This window comes from Gymnoscopelus braueri (genome assembly GCF_963280865.1).
Source record: "Gymnoscopelus braueri genome assembly, chromosome: 22".
In the NCBI taxonomy this organism is placed as follows: domain Eukaryota; kingdom Metazoa; phylum Chordata; class Actinopteri; order Myctophiformes; family Myctophidae; genus Gymnoscopelus; species Gymnoscopelus braueri.
This window is the reverse complement of record NC_137624.1, coordinates 6,562,213-6,579,270: the sequence shown is the minus strand read 5'-3', so window position 1 is coordinate 6,579,270 and position 17,058 is coordinate 6,562,213. Positions and strand designations below refer to the sequence as shown.

Here is a 17,058-nt window from a genome sequence, read left to right as displayed (position 1 = left end):
CCCCCTGTGTGTGTTTTTGTGTTTTAGGGAGAGCCCTGATTCCATATTCGAGCTGTATTTGGAGGTTGCTCACCCAGGAACAGAAGGCTCTGGTAAGACTTTCAAAGCCGCTTTGGAAGGATTCACAACATTTCACCTGTGATATTGATCATTTTACAAGGACACAACAGCATGATAAGGAAAATAGGTGATCTACAAGCTCACAACGTGTCATGATGCGACACATTGTGAGCTGGTAGATAGAACATTTGGAAAATGTTTCCTATAATGACATGCCCAAAATAGGGACACCAGGTTTAAAGTGGTTACACTTTAATTTCTGATAACTATACTAATTGGATTATCTGGAAATAAAATTCAAAAATTCAAATACCTTCAACAAACAACTTTTCAGTTTGCACACTCTTCTTGAAATATAAGAAGTCTTTATGAAATGGGAAATTCCACTTCAGCCTGACACTCAAATATGGTTCAAAGGTTAGAATAAAAATAAAATAAAATGTAAATGACTGACCATCTCACTTGTAATGGAAATCCATTATATTGGATGGCAGTTGAAAAACCCTGAACCAAAACATTTTGAGATGGGGGTCCGCGGCCAAATAGATATCTAAAAATGTTTTCTAAATCCTAACAGTACGTTGCTATATCAGTGGTGCTCCAACGTTTTCATGTCAAGGTCCCCCAAAATTATATGTATTTGGCCGCGGACCCCCATCTCATAATATTTATTTCCAGGGACCCCCAGAAGCAAATATTAGAGTAAAACATGAATATATATATATATATTCAAAGATTTTCACACATTTTCACGATTAAAAAAAAAAGTAGCAGATCTACAAGCTCTTAGCACGGCACTCGGTGCTAAGAGCATAATGCATTTTCTGTTTCTTGGGAGATGCAACTCACTCAGTAACACTGTTAATGAATAAACACACTGTAGCAATGATTGCTATCAGAATATCGATGTATTTAACACTTATTTCAACAAAAAAAGCAAAAATATCACTTACACCCTTGTCACCCCGTTTAATTAACCCCATTTAAGATTTAGTCCAAAAAGCCCTGCCACATAGGGATGTTCTAACGGTGTTAGAATATCCCCATATGGTTCATAATATTTAGTTTTAGTGAAACCTGTATGAAACCTGTATAACAAAGTGCACACAGTTCACAGTGCAGTGCTTTTTTGGGTTGTCCTTTTAACATTCTTTTGTATAAATCAGTCTGTACCTCTGTTCTTTTTTTTCAAACTGTTAATTAAAGGTAGGGTAAGTGATTTACTTTTGTTACAATAAGTGTTGTTAAATAGCTCTCTATTCTGATAGTACTCATTGCTATAGAGTGTTTGTTCAGTAAAAGGAGTCTCCCATGTCTCTCCAGCTCTTTATTAAACAGAAAAGGCATTTTCAGTGCTCTCTCCTGATTGGCTTAAACTTTGTCACCTACCTGAAAATGTACTATATTCTGTTTACTAATGAGCTGGAGAGACCCCTGTGATCAAACAAACGCTCTGTAGCAATGATTACTATCAGAATATAGTTCTTCTCGCGAATAATGACGGACGCATCACATGCTGTAACAAAGAATAACAAAACGACTGCCCCAAAACACAGTCGCCCCGGGGCAAATCCAGCGGTATTCACCTGGTATTCCTAAACGTAACCTCAGTAAACTGTGCCTAAACCTAACCTTATTCCTAAACTTAATCTCAGTAAAACGGTGCCAAAACCTAACCTTATTCCTAAACTTAACCTCAGTAAAACTATGCCTAAACATAAACTTATTTCTAACCTTATCCTCAGTAAAACAAATACAAGAATACAAGAACCGCTGGTCTGTGAAAAAAATGGGGGCGAGCGTGTTTTGGGGCGAGTCTTCCGGTTACCATAACAAACAGGCTTACGTTACACGTCTTAAACAACAGGCCTGCATAGCCAACTCTGTGCAATTGCCAATTACCAACCCAACACTATACAAACATCTAAATCACCCAATAAGAAATCCATTAAAAACAAACAACATATATAGTCAGACTTAAAAAACTAAATGCAGAATAAAACAACGTTGGCATTAATTGGCCTGCTACATACATATTGGGATTAGTTTGCTTTGCAAGTGTTTTAACTTACATATTCTTTGCCAGGAAAACCTACTGGTTCACCTCTGGCTTAAGAAGAGCTGTTACTGGTGTAACTATGTTCCCTGCTGCACTGAACAGCCTCTAGGATGCGCAACTTGTTGCACATCTGCCTTCTTTCTCCCTATCCCCACTCTCGTCACGTGATACGCTTCTGTGGCTCTGTGCCCTGCATGCGACCTGTTTGTACTGTCCAATATCCGACTAAATATTTGTAACAACCGTAGTAATTTACAAGAACGTGCATGAATGCCACACAAAAAATTAACTTTATTTGGAAAAAAAATAAATAAGAAACTTAAAAAAAAAGAAATCGGTGTGCAGGTAACATATTCGGTGGTGTGCCTGCACACCGGTAACACCTAGTAAATAAAAATAATATCAAATTTATCTTGTCATAACACCTTTTATAATCAGTTATGACGTGCAGCAGTGTTGAAGTATGTGATTGTTCGGTTAACTAATTAGTTGTGTCATTTATTTCCAGGTCCGGAGGTGCGGAGGCAGTACCCAGAAGACTACAGTGATCAGGTTCACTATACAATACATGCTATACAACTGTCACTCTGGAAGAACATTTGAAATGAATACCACTCAGTACATTGACAAAGGTCTCAATTGTGACTGAAGGACTTTTAACCCATTCAGACCGGGAACGCATCTGTGTAACCACTTTAACCATTAATCTTATACTTTGGCTATTCAAAAATAGCAGATATACAAGCTCATAGCGCTATGAGCTTGTAGATCTGCTATTTTTTTTTAATCGTGAACATTTGTGCAAATCTTTGAATATATATATATATATGTATATATATATATCATTTATTTAAAGAGAACAACAACATGTTTTCAGATGGGAGCCAAATACATATAATTTTGGGGGTCCTTGACATGAAAAAGTTTGAGAACCACTGATATTATAGCAACATATATTTAACAAAATAGGATTTAGAAAACATTTGTAGAATCCCCAGAAGCAAAGATTTGAGTTAAAAATGTTTCAAGATTTTTCTAAAATAGCAGATCTCCGAGTGCCACGCTATGAGCTTGTAGATCTGCTATTTTTGAATAGCCAAAGAAAACTAAAATGACAGAGATGCGTTCCCGGATTGAATGGGTTAAAAACATGAACACACTACAAGATTTTACAATAAAGGAGCATCACACACTGCAGATTTAATTAAGCAGCACCTCACATCATTTCATATCACATGATCACACGCGGAAGCAGTAGCAGAGTAGATGTAGACGAGAACGGTTAAACTTGCAGTGTTGACGAGCCGTTGTGATGCGTCTGAGAAGACACACTACTATGTACAGTGATCTTGCCACATTAATCTACAAGCCTCAGCCGCCCTACGTACCCCTAGCCTTCGAGTGTGTCAGATCGGAGCTCACCTTGTTCCTGTTTGGCTGTGTTTCTCTTTTTTAATTATGTCATTGTTTCTGTTTCCTTTTTTGATTTGTTTTGATCCACAGGAAACTCTTCAGACTTTGCCCAGGTTCTGTTTCCCTTTCATCATGGACAGGTAGAACGCACGCACACACACACACACACATGCACACATGCATGCACGCACACACACATGTGCACATGATGCAAATACACAAAAAGTGTTAGCAGATTATTTGGACTACAGTGGGAAGGCGATATGGTTTTTCCTAGGATGGCTGCACGCGTTTTGCTTCAAGTGACAATCGGTTCTGTCCACCACGGCATGCCAACTCGGACGGCGCGCTTGTCAACGTGCAACGCGTTTGCTGTTTGGTGCGGGCAGCTTGCTTTGGCGTGCCTCAGGAGCCTCAAGTTCTCTCTGCCTTGTTGAGTTAAAAAACGCCAACCGCTTCTCTGGCGCTCGGGTGGCGCAGTGGTAAAGTAGCTGACCACCACCGCGGAGTCTGGAGGTTCGAATCCACCGTGGTGCATCCGGCTTTGTAGAGTGTCTATGCGAACACAATAGGCTCTATTAGTAGGGGAGTTTCGAGGCTCCGTGAGCACCCCAAAAACACATCTCTTAAACCTGTTTTTTTAGGACCCTAAAGGTGTCTAGTTATGATTTCTGCTTGTTGCCCATGTCAACTAATGTCCCATGGGGTTTATTTTTAACCCTTTCTGACACCTACCCCCAACCCAAACCATAACATGGAGATAACAGAGAATACCATAACTCTTGAAGTAAACAACATACAGCAACAAATGAACACATTTTTCTATATCATTTTGACCCAAGGTTTTTATTAAGATTCAAACACATATTGACTCTATTTCAGGGCAGAAACAGCCAAAAACTAGCAGAAAATGTTGAAATCATAATGATCACGTCTATATTTCTCTTTGTATTAAACGTTTACCGTGTATTCTTTTTTACCATATGTTTTTTAGGACCTTTATGGTGTCTAGTTAAGATTCATTCTTGTTGCCCAGGTCAAATAATGTCCCATGGGGTTTATTTTAACCCTTTCTGACACCTATTCCCAATCAAACCATAAAATGGAGATAACAGAAAATACCATAACTCTTGAAGTAAACAACCTACAGAGACAAATTAATACATTTTTCTATATCATTCGGACCCAAGGAATTCATTGAAGTGGTTAATATTAAGATTCAAGCACATTTTGACTCTATTTCAGGACAGAAACAGCAAAAAAATAGCAGATTTTTTTTAAATCACATTTATATTTCTCTTTGTACTACATTGTTAAGGTGTATTCTTTTCTACCATATGTCTTTTAGGACCCTAAAGGTGTCTAGTTAAGTTTTAATCTTGTTGCCCTGGTCAAATAAGGTCCCATGGGGTTTATTTTAACCCTGTGTTGCACCTATTCCCAACCCGAACCATACAATGGAGACAATAGAAAATACCCTAACTCTTGAAGTAAACATACAGAGACAAATTAACACATTTCTATACATAATTTTGACCCAAGTAATTCATTAAAGTGGTTATTATTAAGATTCAAGCAGGTCTTGACTCTATTTCAGGACAGAAACTGTAAAAAACTAACAGAAAATGTTCAAATCACATCTATATTAATCCTTGTATTAAATACTTAAGGTGTATTCTACTTTACCCCATGTTTTTAGGACCCTTATGGTGTCTAGTTAAGATTTCTTCTTGTTGCCCAGGTCAACTAATGTCCCATGGGGTTCATTTGGTGACCATTTTGAGGACTACTTGAAATGAATTCCTTGGGTCAAAATGATATAGAAAAATTTGTTCATTTGTTGCTGTATGTTGTTTACTTCAAGAGTTATGGTATTCTATGTTATCTCCATGTTATGGTTTGGGTTGGGGGTAGGTGTCAGAAAGGGTTAAAAATAAACCCCATGGGACATTAGTTACATGGGCAACAAGCAGAAATCATAACTAGACACCTTTAGGGTCCTAAAAAAACAGGTTTAAGAGATGTGTTTTTGGGGTGCTCACGGAGCCTCGAAACTCCCCTACTATATGCACAGCAGCCATATTGGAAAGAAATTGGGCCTCTTCTTACTTCCTTCACAGGTGTTACCAATGATACTAATGATCTGTTCCATGCTGGTCAGGGTGCGGATATCGTGCATGTTGGCTCACTAGAAACACTCCATTTTGGTTCCCAAATGGCCCCTTATGGTGGGTGTGTAACTCTGAGAGTGTACAAATGGAACCAAATGGACCCTTATGGGTCCATTTGGGGCGGGGGAGGAGAGAGTCTGGCGAGCGCAGTCAGAGCACTGAAGTCAAGACACAGACGGCTGTAGTGGAATATCTTGTGGAGTTTCAATGTTACTATGCATCTCAGAAATATATAGCTTATAAAGATTTGTAATTTGTAAGGAAATGTAAATATGGCAACTCATTTAGATGTAGTCCTACGTAGGTTTATGGTTTCCCATGGACTATAGCCGTTTCACTCATGATACAATTTCTCTTCTTGTTCTTTCATAACAGATACATACTGTACATGTGCCAGATAATCCCCACACCAAGAGAGGAAAAAAAACAAAAACGTTTCAGTCATTCAGTCCGACACTGTAGCCCAGCGCTACTCAACCCGCGGGCCGCATGCGGCCCGATCGCAGCGTCTTGGCGGCCCCCTCATGGTCAAAAAAAAAAGAAAAAAAAAAAAGCACAGGATAAAAATATACATTTCCGTTCAAATATATGGGTTGCTAAAACATTTTTCAAAAACAAACAGACAGACATACATACAGGTGCGTCAATTGTTACAGGTATAATGCATAGTTTTCTATGCATTTCGGGTTTTTGGGGGGGTTTGACCCCCAAATCTTTCCGGCCGCGCGGCTTTGCCGCGCGCCCAGGATAGGTGTCTGCCACTGGACATACACACAACACAAAATAAACTGGTGCAGTGAAAAGAATATGATGTCAAAATGTACATTTTCTTGTGCGTTACAAAATCGAAAAATCCAAAATAGGACCGTCATTTTTATGGCGGCCCCTTGGACTTTTGGTATTTTGCTGAGTGGCCCCTGAGCCATCTTAAGTTGAGTAGCCCTGCTGTAGCCTATGGTAGCCTTTTCATAAATAATATTTGTACTTAGGCTGTCGTGAAAGTTTATAATATTTAGAGAAATTTAAAGTTTCAAATACAAAAGTATTAGTAGTAGTTGTGAATTAGCAAACTGGACATTTAGTCTGAATGTTTCCTTTAGCCTCATCTTGCGCTAATGCACACAACTGTTTCGCCAGGTTTTATTTTTGTTGTTTCTCATAAGCGTGCATCCGTTGTCCGTCAACAACACAGCCGTCTGTGCCTTGACTTCTGTGCTCTGACTCACCCGCCCCCCCGCCCCTTGGCAAAAACTCCTCAGGAAAAGGCTGTTCGCGTCTGTGACCCGTGGTAGGTCCCCGTATACTAGAGGACCACATTTATGATGTGGTCTGTCCATGTGCCACCTAGAGCCATTCTTAGTATTCTTGTGCAGACTCCATCCAGGGCCCTTTCCTGTTGTGCTGTGAGGGTCCATGTCTCCGCCCCATACAGCAATACTGACTCCACTGCAGCTACGAACAGCCTCTTGAGGTCTTCTCCCCTGGAGATCACAAAGTCTTTCATGTCACCATGTCTCGCATGTACTCTTCACGGGCCGGGGTGGCACCTGTCAGGAGGAGTGGGACGAAGGCTCTACATCCTCCCAAACTGTGTGTGGGGAGGACTTTATTGGCATATTGACAAAATTGGGGAGAAAGGGGGGTAAAAAGCTAAAAATAGAAAAGCAAAACACAAGCGCTCCTCTTCCCCCAGCCATCGTGGGAAGAACAATATATTCATTTCCACTCTACATTGAATTTGTTTTGTATACGCAATTAAAGTGAGTGCATGAGGTTACCATGCGTTTCTTTTTTTTTTCCTGTTTTCTTCTCCCATTTTAGTCATTTTGCCAATCACTACTTTAGTGATTTACTGCCTCTGCGGCCAAATACATATTAATTTGGGTGCCTTTGATGTGAAAAAGTTTGAGAACCACCACTGTAGTCCCCGTTGACCCCTGCTGGTTGATTTGTGTCACTGAGTCGTTTACTTATTCACAGCAGTCCTCCTGTATTTCGCTTACATCATACTCCATACGTTAAGTTTTCGCTATAATGTCTCTTTTCACAATATCTTTTCACAATATGTGGTCACAGTTCAGCCTATTCTGATAGGCCAACGGCCATAGCATGCCCAGGGAAGATATGGCGTTAGGGTATACTACTGATTGTTCAGTTATTGTATAGTCTGGCGTAGGCATATTGAAACCGTGATAGTGGTTAGAATCCGCTTTCGCCGCTGTTCTAGCCCATATATTCAATTCAGATTAAACCAGATGAAATCTCTGATCGATATGCGAGAGTTTTGTATGTATAGTTGTCCTATAACCCCTAGGGAAGATTTAAAGCAGCTTTTGCAGAAAGCCTTGGCAGGCGGCACTTTTCAATTTTGGAAAATGAATCAACCTTTTTTCTTTCCACCTGTCTTTGTGTGTCTCTCTCCCTCCAGCCTGACGGTCAGCCAAGTGGGACAGAACTTTACCTTTGTGCTGACAGACATAGAGAGCAAGCAGAGATTTGGATTCTGTCGCCTCTCCTCAGGAGCCCAGAACTGTTACTGCATCCTCAGGTGTGTGTGTGTGTGTGTGTGTGTGTGTGTGTGTGTGTGTGTGTGTGTGTGTGTGTGTGTGTGTGTGTGTGTGTGTGTGTGTGTGTGTGTGTGTGTGTGTGTGTGTGTGTGCTGTCCAAGACTGACGCCACCTATCCAGAAATTGTGCATGACCTGGTCAGGAGTACAATTGACATTCTAGACATTTAGCAGACGCTCTTATCCAGCGTGATTTACAAGGGCGAGAACGGAATAAGCAGATTAAGCATGACATCTAGTCAACAACCAACAAGGTAAATACTTACCGTACATAGAGTGCAGAGAGAACAACGTTGTGCCCCTGAGAAACTATACGATATACGTTTTTATATAATAATGAGAAACTAGAACACCAGGTAAACAAAGAACCTAGCATCTGTCCAAACAACATGCTATCTAAAAAAAAACATTCTGTACATTTGAAACTATAGGGTACCAGGTAAACAAATAACCTAGCATCCGTCTAAACATCTGAAAAACATTCTGTGCATTTGTGTTCGAGAGAAAACTAATCTAAGAAACAACATGAGAACAAGTGATTAAGATATGCTGTATCTGTATATGTATATGTATAAACTTGTTTTCAGACACAATAGGTCCATTTAAAAACAGAGCTACAAAACAGACAATAACAACTGTTTTCACTAATTAAAAACATAAACATTGCCTCCAGTGTTTCCAGAAGCATGAGGAATACCTTGCATCACTCTGTGTGATCCCTGTTAAGGCCATAATTAATATATTCTTTGACTCCATCCGTCTACACATACATTTAAGTCATTCAGTGCCCGGCTTATTTATGGCAGTTTGGCTCTGAGTGCCACAACCAAAATTCATTGTAAAAAAAAAAGTGCTTAGGAGCCAAGATAAAGCCTTTTTCAGTAAGAAGTTAAACAAAGAGTGAATGGGGCAGAATATTTTCAAATCATGATATCTTGGGTTCTGATTTTTTTTTCTCCAAAAAAAATAATATATATATATAAAATAAACATATATATTTTTTTTTTTCATTGGACGTCTTAGACGTCCAGTGGCACTCAGGGCTTATATTAGCGGACGTCTTAGATGTCCAGTGGCACTGAATGAGTTAAACATGTCATTCCTCAATACGGCATGAAAGGTGGGTACATTACTGGTCACAAACATTTCACTTGCACTAGTCCATCTTGGGGGTTTCAGGAATATTCGTGTATATATTTGTATAGTAAACTAGCATCGAGAATGGAGAGTGCTAGGGGGGAGGTGGAGTCTGATGGCCAAACAGTTGACAGCTGTGTAGCTCGGTATGAACTGAAAAGTACTGTTCCTATATAGAGCATTGGTTCTCAAAGTGGGGTCCTTGGGGGGGGGGGGGTTCCAGGGGGTCCCCAGTAGGCTTGGGCAATATACCGGTAATATCGTATATCTCGATATCTAAAGACAATACCGGTATTATAAAAAATACCGCATACCGTCATTATACTGTATTTTATAAAAAATAAAATAAAATACAAAATACAAAAAAAGTTTTAGATTTTTTTTTGTACCTATAAACGTCTAAATAACTTTTTTCTACTTACTTTATTCCGAACCGAAACTGACCCGTGGATAATTGGACCGGACGGAACCGAGAAAATATCCTAATTACTGGACCCGGTCCGAAACGGACCCGTGCTAGGTGGACCCGGCCCGAAACGGGACCGAGGCAAACTGGACCCGTTCCGAAACGAACCGAGGATAATTAAAATGTATTAGACCCGGTCTGACCGGGTCTCTAGACCCGTACTGGACCCGGAGCTCATTTATAGCTAAAATCACCGTGGTATTCAGATTAGCCATGTGTTTCAGTCAACTCCTGCTCCCCCCGCCCCAACAGAGTAATCACAGACGAGCTGCGTCACGTCACGTGCATTCTGTTCTGTGTTGCAGACAGACAACATTTCGCCGACTTTATACCGTCTGTCCCCGCAGATTATGTCCATAAACATGATCCACACAGACGACGTTCCAACTTGCATCTTCCCGGTGGCTTTTGTTTGCATTTCACCAGCCAAAAAATCTCCATGGTGTTACTACGCAGCTCGCAGGGTAGCCGCCCGGAAGACTCGCCCCAAAACGCACTCGCCCCCATTTTCTTGTCTTTTTTTTACTGAGGATAAGGTTAGAAATAAGTTTAGGTTTAGGCATAGTTTTACTGAGGTTAAGTTTAGAAATAAGGTTAGATTTTGGCACCGTTTTAATGAGGTTACGTTTAGGATTAAGGTTAGGTTTAGGCATAGTTTACTGAGGTTATGGGGCGACTGTGTTTTGGGGCGACTGCAGTGCGGTGCGCGTGAGATTGGCTGCGTTTCAATCGGCTGTTAACATTAAACTATGAGAGAACAGGCGATATGATTTGGGAGCGTAATTTACAACGCATTGGTCTCATTTTAAAACCGAAGGTTAAAAAGATTAATATAATAATAATAATACAAAGCTGGTCGTCGGGTCCTCACGGGTCCATCCATTTCAAATGGATCCGACCGAGAACCGTGGCAATTGGAACTGATCCGACCCGTGCCCGAGGGACATGTCAATATTTTGGCCCCGAACCGGCTCGGTTCTCGGTTCGGGGCTCAGGTCTTCGGTTCCGGGTGTTAGTAAGGCTACAGTATAAGTTACTGTATTTTCGTTGTATTTCGTTATTTAAAAAATGTTTATGAAAATGTTTATATCGCATCGCATGCATGCGGACAATGTGTGCTGTCTGGCGGCTCTAATAATGCCCGCTGCTGCCATCTAGCGGTGGATAAGAAATATAGCATTCAGATCATGGGGAAATTCAGTCTATCACGCGCTATTACAACTTTTTTTAATTGGTCGGTAATACCAAAAATCGCGGTAAAATTTAAATAAAAATACCGGTTTCAAAAAATGTATATCGCCCAAGCCTAGTCCCCAGCAAAATGTGTTAATAGCGTCACAATAATTGAAACTTTTATACTTTGGCTATTCAAAAATAGCAGATATACAAGCTCATAGTGCTGCACAGCTCATAGAGTGCCGCGCTATGAGCTTGTAGATTTGCTTTTTTTTTTTTATCGTGAAAATTTGTGCAAACCTTTTGGATACATATATTTTTAAGCGAACATTTGTAATTCAAATCTTTGCTTCTGGGGGTCCCTGGAACTAAATATTTGAGATGGGGGTCCGCGGCCAAATACACATCATTTTAGGGGTCCTTGACATGAAAAGGTTTGAGAACCACTGCTATAGAGACAGTGGGGGTTGACTGTGTTGGTAGGCTTTATGTAGTAATTCTGACTGTTGGGTAAAATTAAGAGTGTTTGTAGTGTTTACTGCAAGGCAGGTTTGTTTGTATAGCACGTTGCAGCAACAAGACAATTCAAAGTGCTTTACACAAAACATTAACCACTTAAAGCCTATGTCCATTGTTGACTGGGGTCCCCCATGTGCTCTATAGGCTCTACACCTTTTTCTATCTACACCAAGTCTCTTCTCTCAGTCTGAATAGAAATAACACATTTAAAAGCGTCTGAATACAATAAATACAAACGTAGTTATTCAAAAAGAGACTAAGATTGGATATCAGGGTTAATGTGGTTAAAGGAGCGGTACATGCCGCAGCGGATAAACATACTATGTGTAAATATGTAGATACATTGTTGTTCTCTTATTCTTCCCTTTCTCTTTTTTTGTATGGAAATAACAAAAACAATGGAGCTTGCACAAAAACTAATTTCACGCACTGTTTTACACCTGATAATAAAGATGATTCTGATTCATACTGTAGTTGAGATGCAATTGTTTTGTTTTTTTTAGCTCCCTCTGGTACAGACAGACAGACTGATTAGAATATGCATAATGTTCCACTTGTTGCTTTGTGGTGACTCTGCTAATATGCTATTGTTCCCAACCCGACTGAGCTACCCGGCAGTGCATTCTCTGACATTATCTAGGGCTGTTAACTTTCCTCAGAAATGATATTCGAATATTGGTCTTAAAAATTGGCAGATATTCAAATGTATTCGGATATTATTATTATAAAAAAATATATATATATTTTTTTTAACTTTTTTTTCCCATTTCTTTTTACAGAAACAGTACAAAAACAATGTATCGAGTGCTCGGATCCAATAAAACATATCTTTTGTTTGTTTTTATAACTTCATACATTGTTTTTTGTATTGTCCCTATCAAATAAACATAACAAATAAATTAAGATAAAACTGTTTTTTTAATTCGAATATTAATTTTCATATTCGAATATACATATTTTCCCAATATTCGAATATTTCCCAATATTTCCAATGTTGATGGAAAATACTGTAGTGATTGTTACATATTTGTACCATGTAAAAAAATGTGGCTGTATTGTGGGATAATCCCAGTTAGTATATCAAAGTGTAAGAAGCTAACAAAAATCTTGTTTTGTTTTTTTGTCCCAGCTACCTGCCTTGGTTTGAAGTTTTCTACAAGCTGCTCAACATGTTGGCAGATTACACTATCAAAGGCCAGGTCAGTAACAAGTCAGCTGCTTTAATCAAACTAGTGTTACTGTCATGCAGAAACCTTGTATCTCCATATTTTCAGGAAATGGAGAAAATGGAGAGAGAAAAAATTATACATTTCTTTGGTCTATTATTTAACTAATTGGGAGACTGTATAAGAATGACTATTCTGATCACAGGTTTTACTCTCTCTGGACTTACTCTCTTCAACAGTAAAGACAGTTGTAGAATTATGTTCTAAATATCATCTAACAACCAAAAAAACTCCTCTTATGGGGTCCCTGGCACAACATGTTTTCAGATGGTGGTCTACAGGCTAATGCATATCAATTTGAGGGTCCTCGATATGAAAATGTTATAAAGAACATATTGGAACAGGCAATACATGAGGCTGCTTTACTCACAGTTGAGCTGTTCCATAAGTGTTCAGTGATGGACAGTTGGACATATCAGGTTTTAGGTGACACTCTTCAGCAGGAGATGATGTGGCAACCTGAAAGTGTGCTCCTCAAAGCGCTTATCTCCAACAGGCTGGGTTTGCCTGGCCAGGAAGGAAGCTTAGGGGAAGGGTAGCATTTCAACAACGTACCATGCAGCTTTTAGCATTTGTTGGCAGAAGTCAAAGTGGTTTTGGAGCTGCACTCTATAGAGGCCCCTCAACATGCGATTCCAATTTGGGGATGATTGGATATTGCATTTTGTTGTAAGCAATAGGACCCTCGCACTACTGTTTGAAGCCAATTCGAGGCAACCCGCATGGAATATCAAAACCTTGTTTGACGTTCATTTTCACATGTCTCATGATGTCATTTATACCTAATTTGGTGAAAAAAAATATGTTTCTGCAGCAAACGGTGACATTTGTGGCACCAACTATGGACGGAAATGAAGTCTTTTGGCTCTGCCCTCTGGGCCAGTGGCTTTTCGAGATCACGGGCCCCACCATTGTAATTGGTCAAGGAACATTTGTCAAGAATTGACCCCCTAATAAAGGGGTGGAAAAACAAAAATACTTAACACCTCACATACGGGCCTATTCCATATTATGTGTAAATAAGTGCATATAACTACTAGCTACAATAAAGCAATTGTTCAATATTAGATTGTTATTAAAACAGTTATATCATGGTCATTGCAACAAATACTGTTTGTATGTACTGTACTGTATGTGTAACTGGCTATTATTGTGTGGTTCTTGCTTTCCGTGACCTTTTTCAGGAGAGTGAATGGCAAGAGCTATTAGTGTCTTTACACACACTGCCCATCCCCGATGCTGGGACCCCCGTTCATCTCAGCATGGTGAGCCTGACTGCTTGATTTATAACCACTTATAACACCTGGTGTCCCTATTTAGGCGAACATTTTCAATAATTTTCAAAAATAGCTAAAATAGCCGATCTACAAGCTTCATGTCACAGAGCTATTTGCTATTTTTGAAATGGGGCTTTAGTGGTTATAGTGCTTGTGGAAAAGTTGTGTCTGTTGAGAAGCTTGGGAACGCTGTTTTTGAATTCACTTTATTCCTTGTTTCTGTGTGTTTAATGTCTCCCCAACACACTTTAACCCATTCAATCCGGGAACGCATCTGTGTCATTTTAGATTTCTTTGGCTATAAAAGAAAATGCAAATATACAAGCTTGTAGATGTGCTATTTTTGAAAAATCGTGAACATGTGTGCAAATCTTTTAAATATATTTTACTTTGCTTCTGGGGGGTTCCCTGGAACAAAATATTTTTAGATGGGGGTCCGTGGCCAAATACATATCTAAAAATGTTTTCTAAATCCTAACAGTATGTTGCTCCGTATATCAGTGGTGTTCCAACTTTTTCATGTCAAGGACCCCCAAAATGATATGTATTTGGCCGCGGACCCCCATCTCAAAATATTTTGTTCCAGGGACCCCCAGAAGCAAATATTGGAGTTAAAAATGTTCGCTTCAAAATAGATAATATATTAGAGATTTGCACAGATGTTCACGATTTTTTTATTTTTTTTTAAATCTACAAGCTCGTAGCGTACTAGTGCGGATTTTTGAATTAGCCAAAGAACTCCAAAATGACACAGATGCGTTACCAGTCTTAATGGAATCAAATACATAAACATCACTGTGCCTGTTCCCTTGCAGTATACCTGTTTTACTGTGCCTAACATAAGAGAACTTCCCAGCATCCCAGAAAATGTGAGTATGGTCAAATGTGTCTGTCCCTCTTGTGTCATTAACATGAACCCTAGCGTCCCTATTCTGGGGCAAACATTTGGCAATAATGGCTGATCTAGTTGGCTCACAACACAACACGTTGTGAGCTTGTAGATCAGCTATTTTTGGCAAACTAAGGATATAGGGGTTTAAAGTGGGTTAAAGGAGTTTCAGTTCAGTTTATTTTTATTTATAGTGCAACATCACCCCACGGGGTCTCTGTGCACTTCACAACAGGTCATATAACAAAAACATCATTTAAAAAAAACACAGTAGCAAAGAAACATAGTAAAATATGCCCGCACGCATGGTCAAACAATTGCCATGCGGCAGGGCACAGCTGAAAACAATTACATATTAGCTAAAAAGAAAGGAAAATTTTAACAATGTTAAAAACCACAGGGCAAGGAGAGGTGGCCTCCTTGAAATAGACTTGGGGAAACCATAGTGCAGGGAAAAAAAGTGGATTTTTAGCCTAGATTTAAAAATACCCAAGGAGTCGGCATCTCCAACAGCTGTAGGGAGAGCATTCCAGAGATAGGGGGCACGATGTGTGAATGCTCTGCCCCCAACTGTTATTTTATTATGTGTTGTGACTGTGAGGAGACCAGCATCCTGGGAGCGTAGTGGTCGTCCAGGGATGTAAGGTTGTATTAGACTGGACATGTAGGATGGAGCAAGTCCATTTAAGGCTTTGTAGGTCAGGAGTAGCACCTTGAAATCGGCTCTGGCCTATATCGGCGGCCAGTGTAGTGTTATGACTGTTGGTGTGATATGATCGTATTTCCTTTTTCTGGTTGGTACTCTAGCTGCTGCATTTTGGACTAGTCTAAGGTCATGTGTTGCTGTTGATGGTAGACCGGAGAAGAGGGTACATTACAGTAATCTATTCTTGAAGTGACGAAAGCGTGGACCAGGGTTTTTGGCATCGGGAAGAGAGAGTATTGGACGAATTTTGGCTAAGTTGCGCAGATGGAAGAAGGCAGATTTTGTGATGCTTTTGATATGGTGTGTGACGGATAGGGATGGGTCAAAAACTACTCCTAAACTTCTGACTGTTGGTTTGTGGGTTATTGAACAGCCATCAAGGTTTAGAGTTGCGTTATTGAACAGATGGGTGTGTTTAGCACTTCATATAATTGGTCCTCACTAATGCTGCTTATATGATGGCACCATATCTGTCCACTCACCTTGCGTCTCATTGGTGGACTGTGGACGGTTCAGAAACCTGCCTACCTGTGACATCATCGATGGGGATTCCAAGCTAATAGAAACTACAGCCTTTCGCTTCCTGCAAAGTTAGCACGCTGACATAGAAGCCACTGTTCTTGCGTCGATAAAATCTTGTTTGAAATGGCCAAACCTGCCAACCGATGATGTCACTGGTAGGCAGGTTTCTGAACCGTCCACTGTCCTTCTCTGAGACACAGATACTATGGGCACTTGTATTACATTCTGATTGAAATCATTCAGATTAAAGGTTTTGGGTCAACCGTTTACATGGGATGTGATCTAATCCTGTCTGGTGGTTACATACGCCGAAGCTTTCATTCACAACAGCTGTCACCGCTGTCACATCACCTGTGTGTGTGACATGCGCAAATGATTAACCCATTAAGACCTGAGGCCGATTCTACAAATGCCCTCTAAATCAGTAGTTCTCAAACTTTTTCGTGCCAAGGAACCCCCAAAATGATATGTATTTGGCCCGCGGACCCCCCCATCTGAATTTTATTTAGTGCCAGGCACGGGGGTCCCAGAAGAGAAGATTTGTGTTATAAAAGTCACTTTTATGATATTATTGAGCCGTGCAGACTTTCATTTAATCTGGAGTGAGTCTTAATCTGCTTTGCAGTCATTTCTCTAAGATTTGTCTCATAGAAATTCAAAATTATTCAAAATGTTTAAAGATTTTTCAAAAATAGCAGATGTACAAGCTTGTAGATCTGCTATTTTTGAAAACCACTGTTCTAAATCCTAAGAGTATATATAGCTGAAATCTAAAATTATTTTTGTCTATGTATTGCCAATAATGCAAAATGCATAGCATACTGTACAATTCCATTATTGAACAGGTATTGGGCCAATCAAAGAGCACAGA

General features: G+C 39.8%; 1 protein-coding gene across 2 annotated transcripts in view; it reads left to right on the top strand.

The window, feature by feature from the left end:
• dennd1a (DENN/MADD domain containing 1A) overlaps positions 1–17,058 on the top strand; it is a 41,898-nt gene that overhangs the window by 3,980 nt on the left and 20,860 nt on the right. For both annotated transcript variants that reach the window (XM_080419714.1, XM_080419713.1), the window contains exons 2-8: positions 28–92; positions 2,628–2,671; positions 3,623–3,672; positions 8,132–8,251; positions 12,697–12,766; positions 13,978–14,058; positions 14,886–14,939. In XM_080419714.1, the coding sequence (XP_080275840.1) occupies positions 28–92; positions 2,628–2,671; positions 3,623–3,672; positions 8,132–8,251; positions 12,697–12,766; positions 13,978–14,058; positions 14,886–14,939 (484 nt within the window). The remainder of the gene's footprint in view (positions 1–27; positions 93–2,627; positions 2,672–3,622; positions 3,673–8,131; positions 8,252–12,696; positions 12,767–13,977; positions 14,059–14,885; positions 14,940–17,058) is intronic.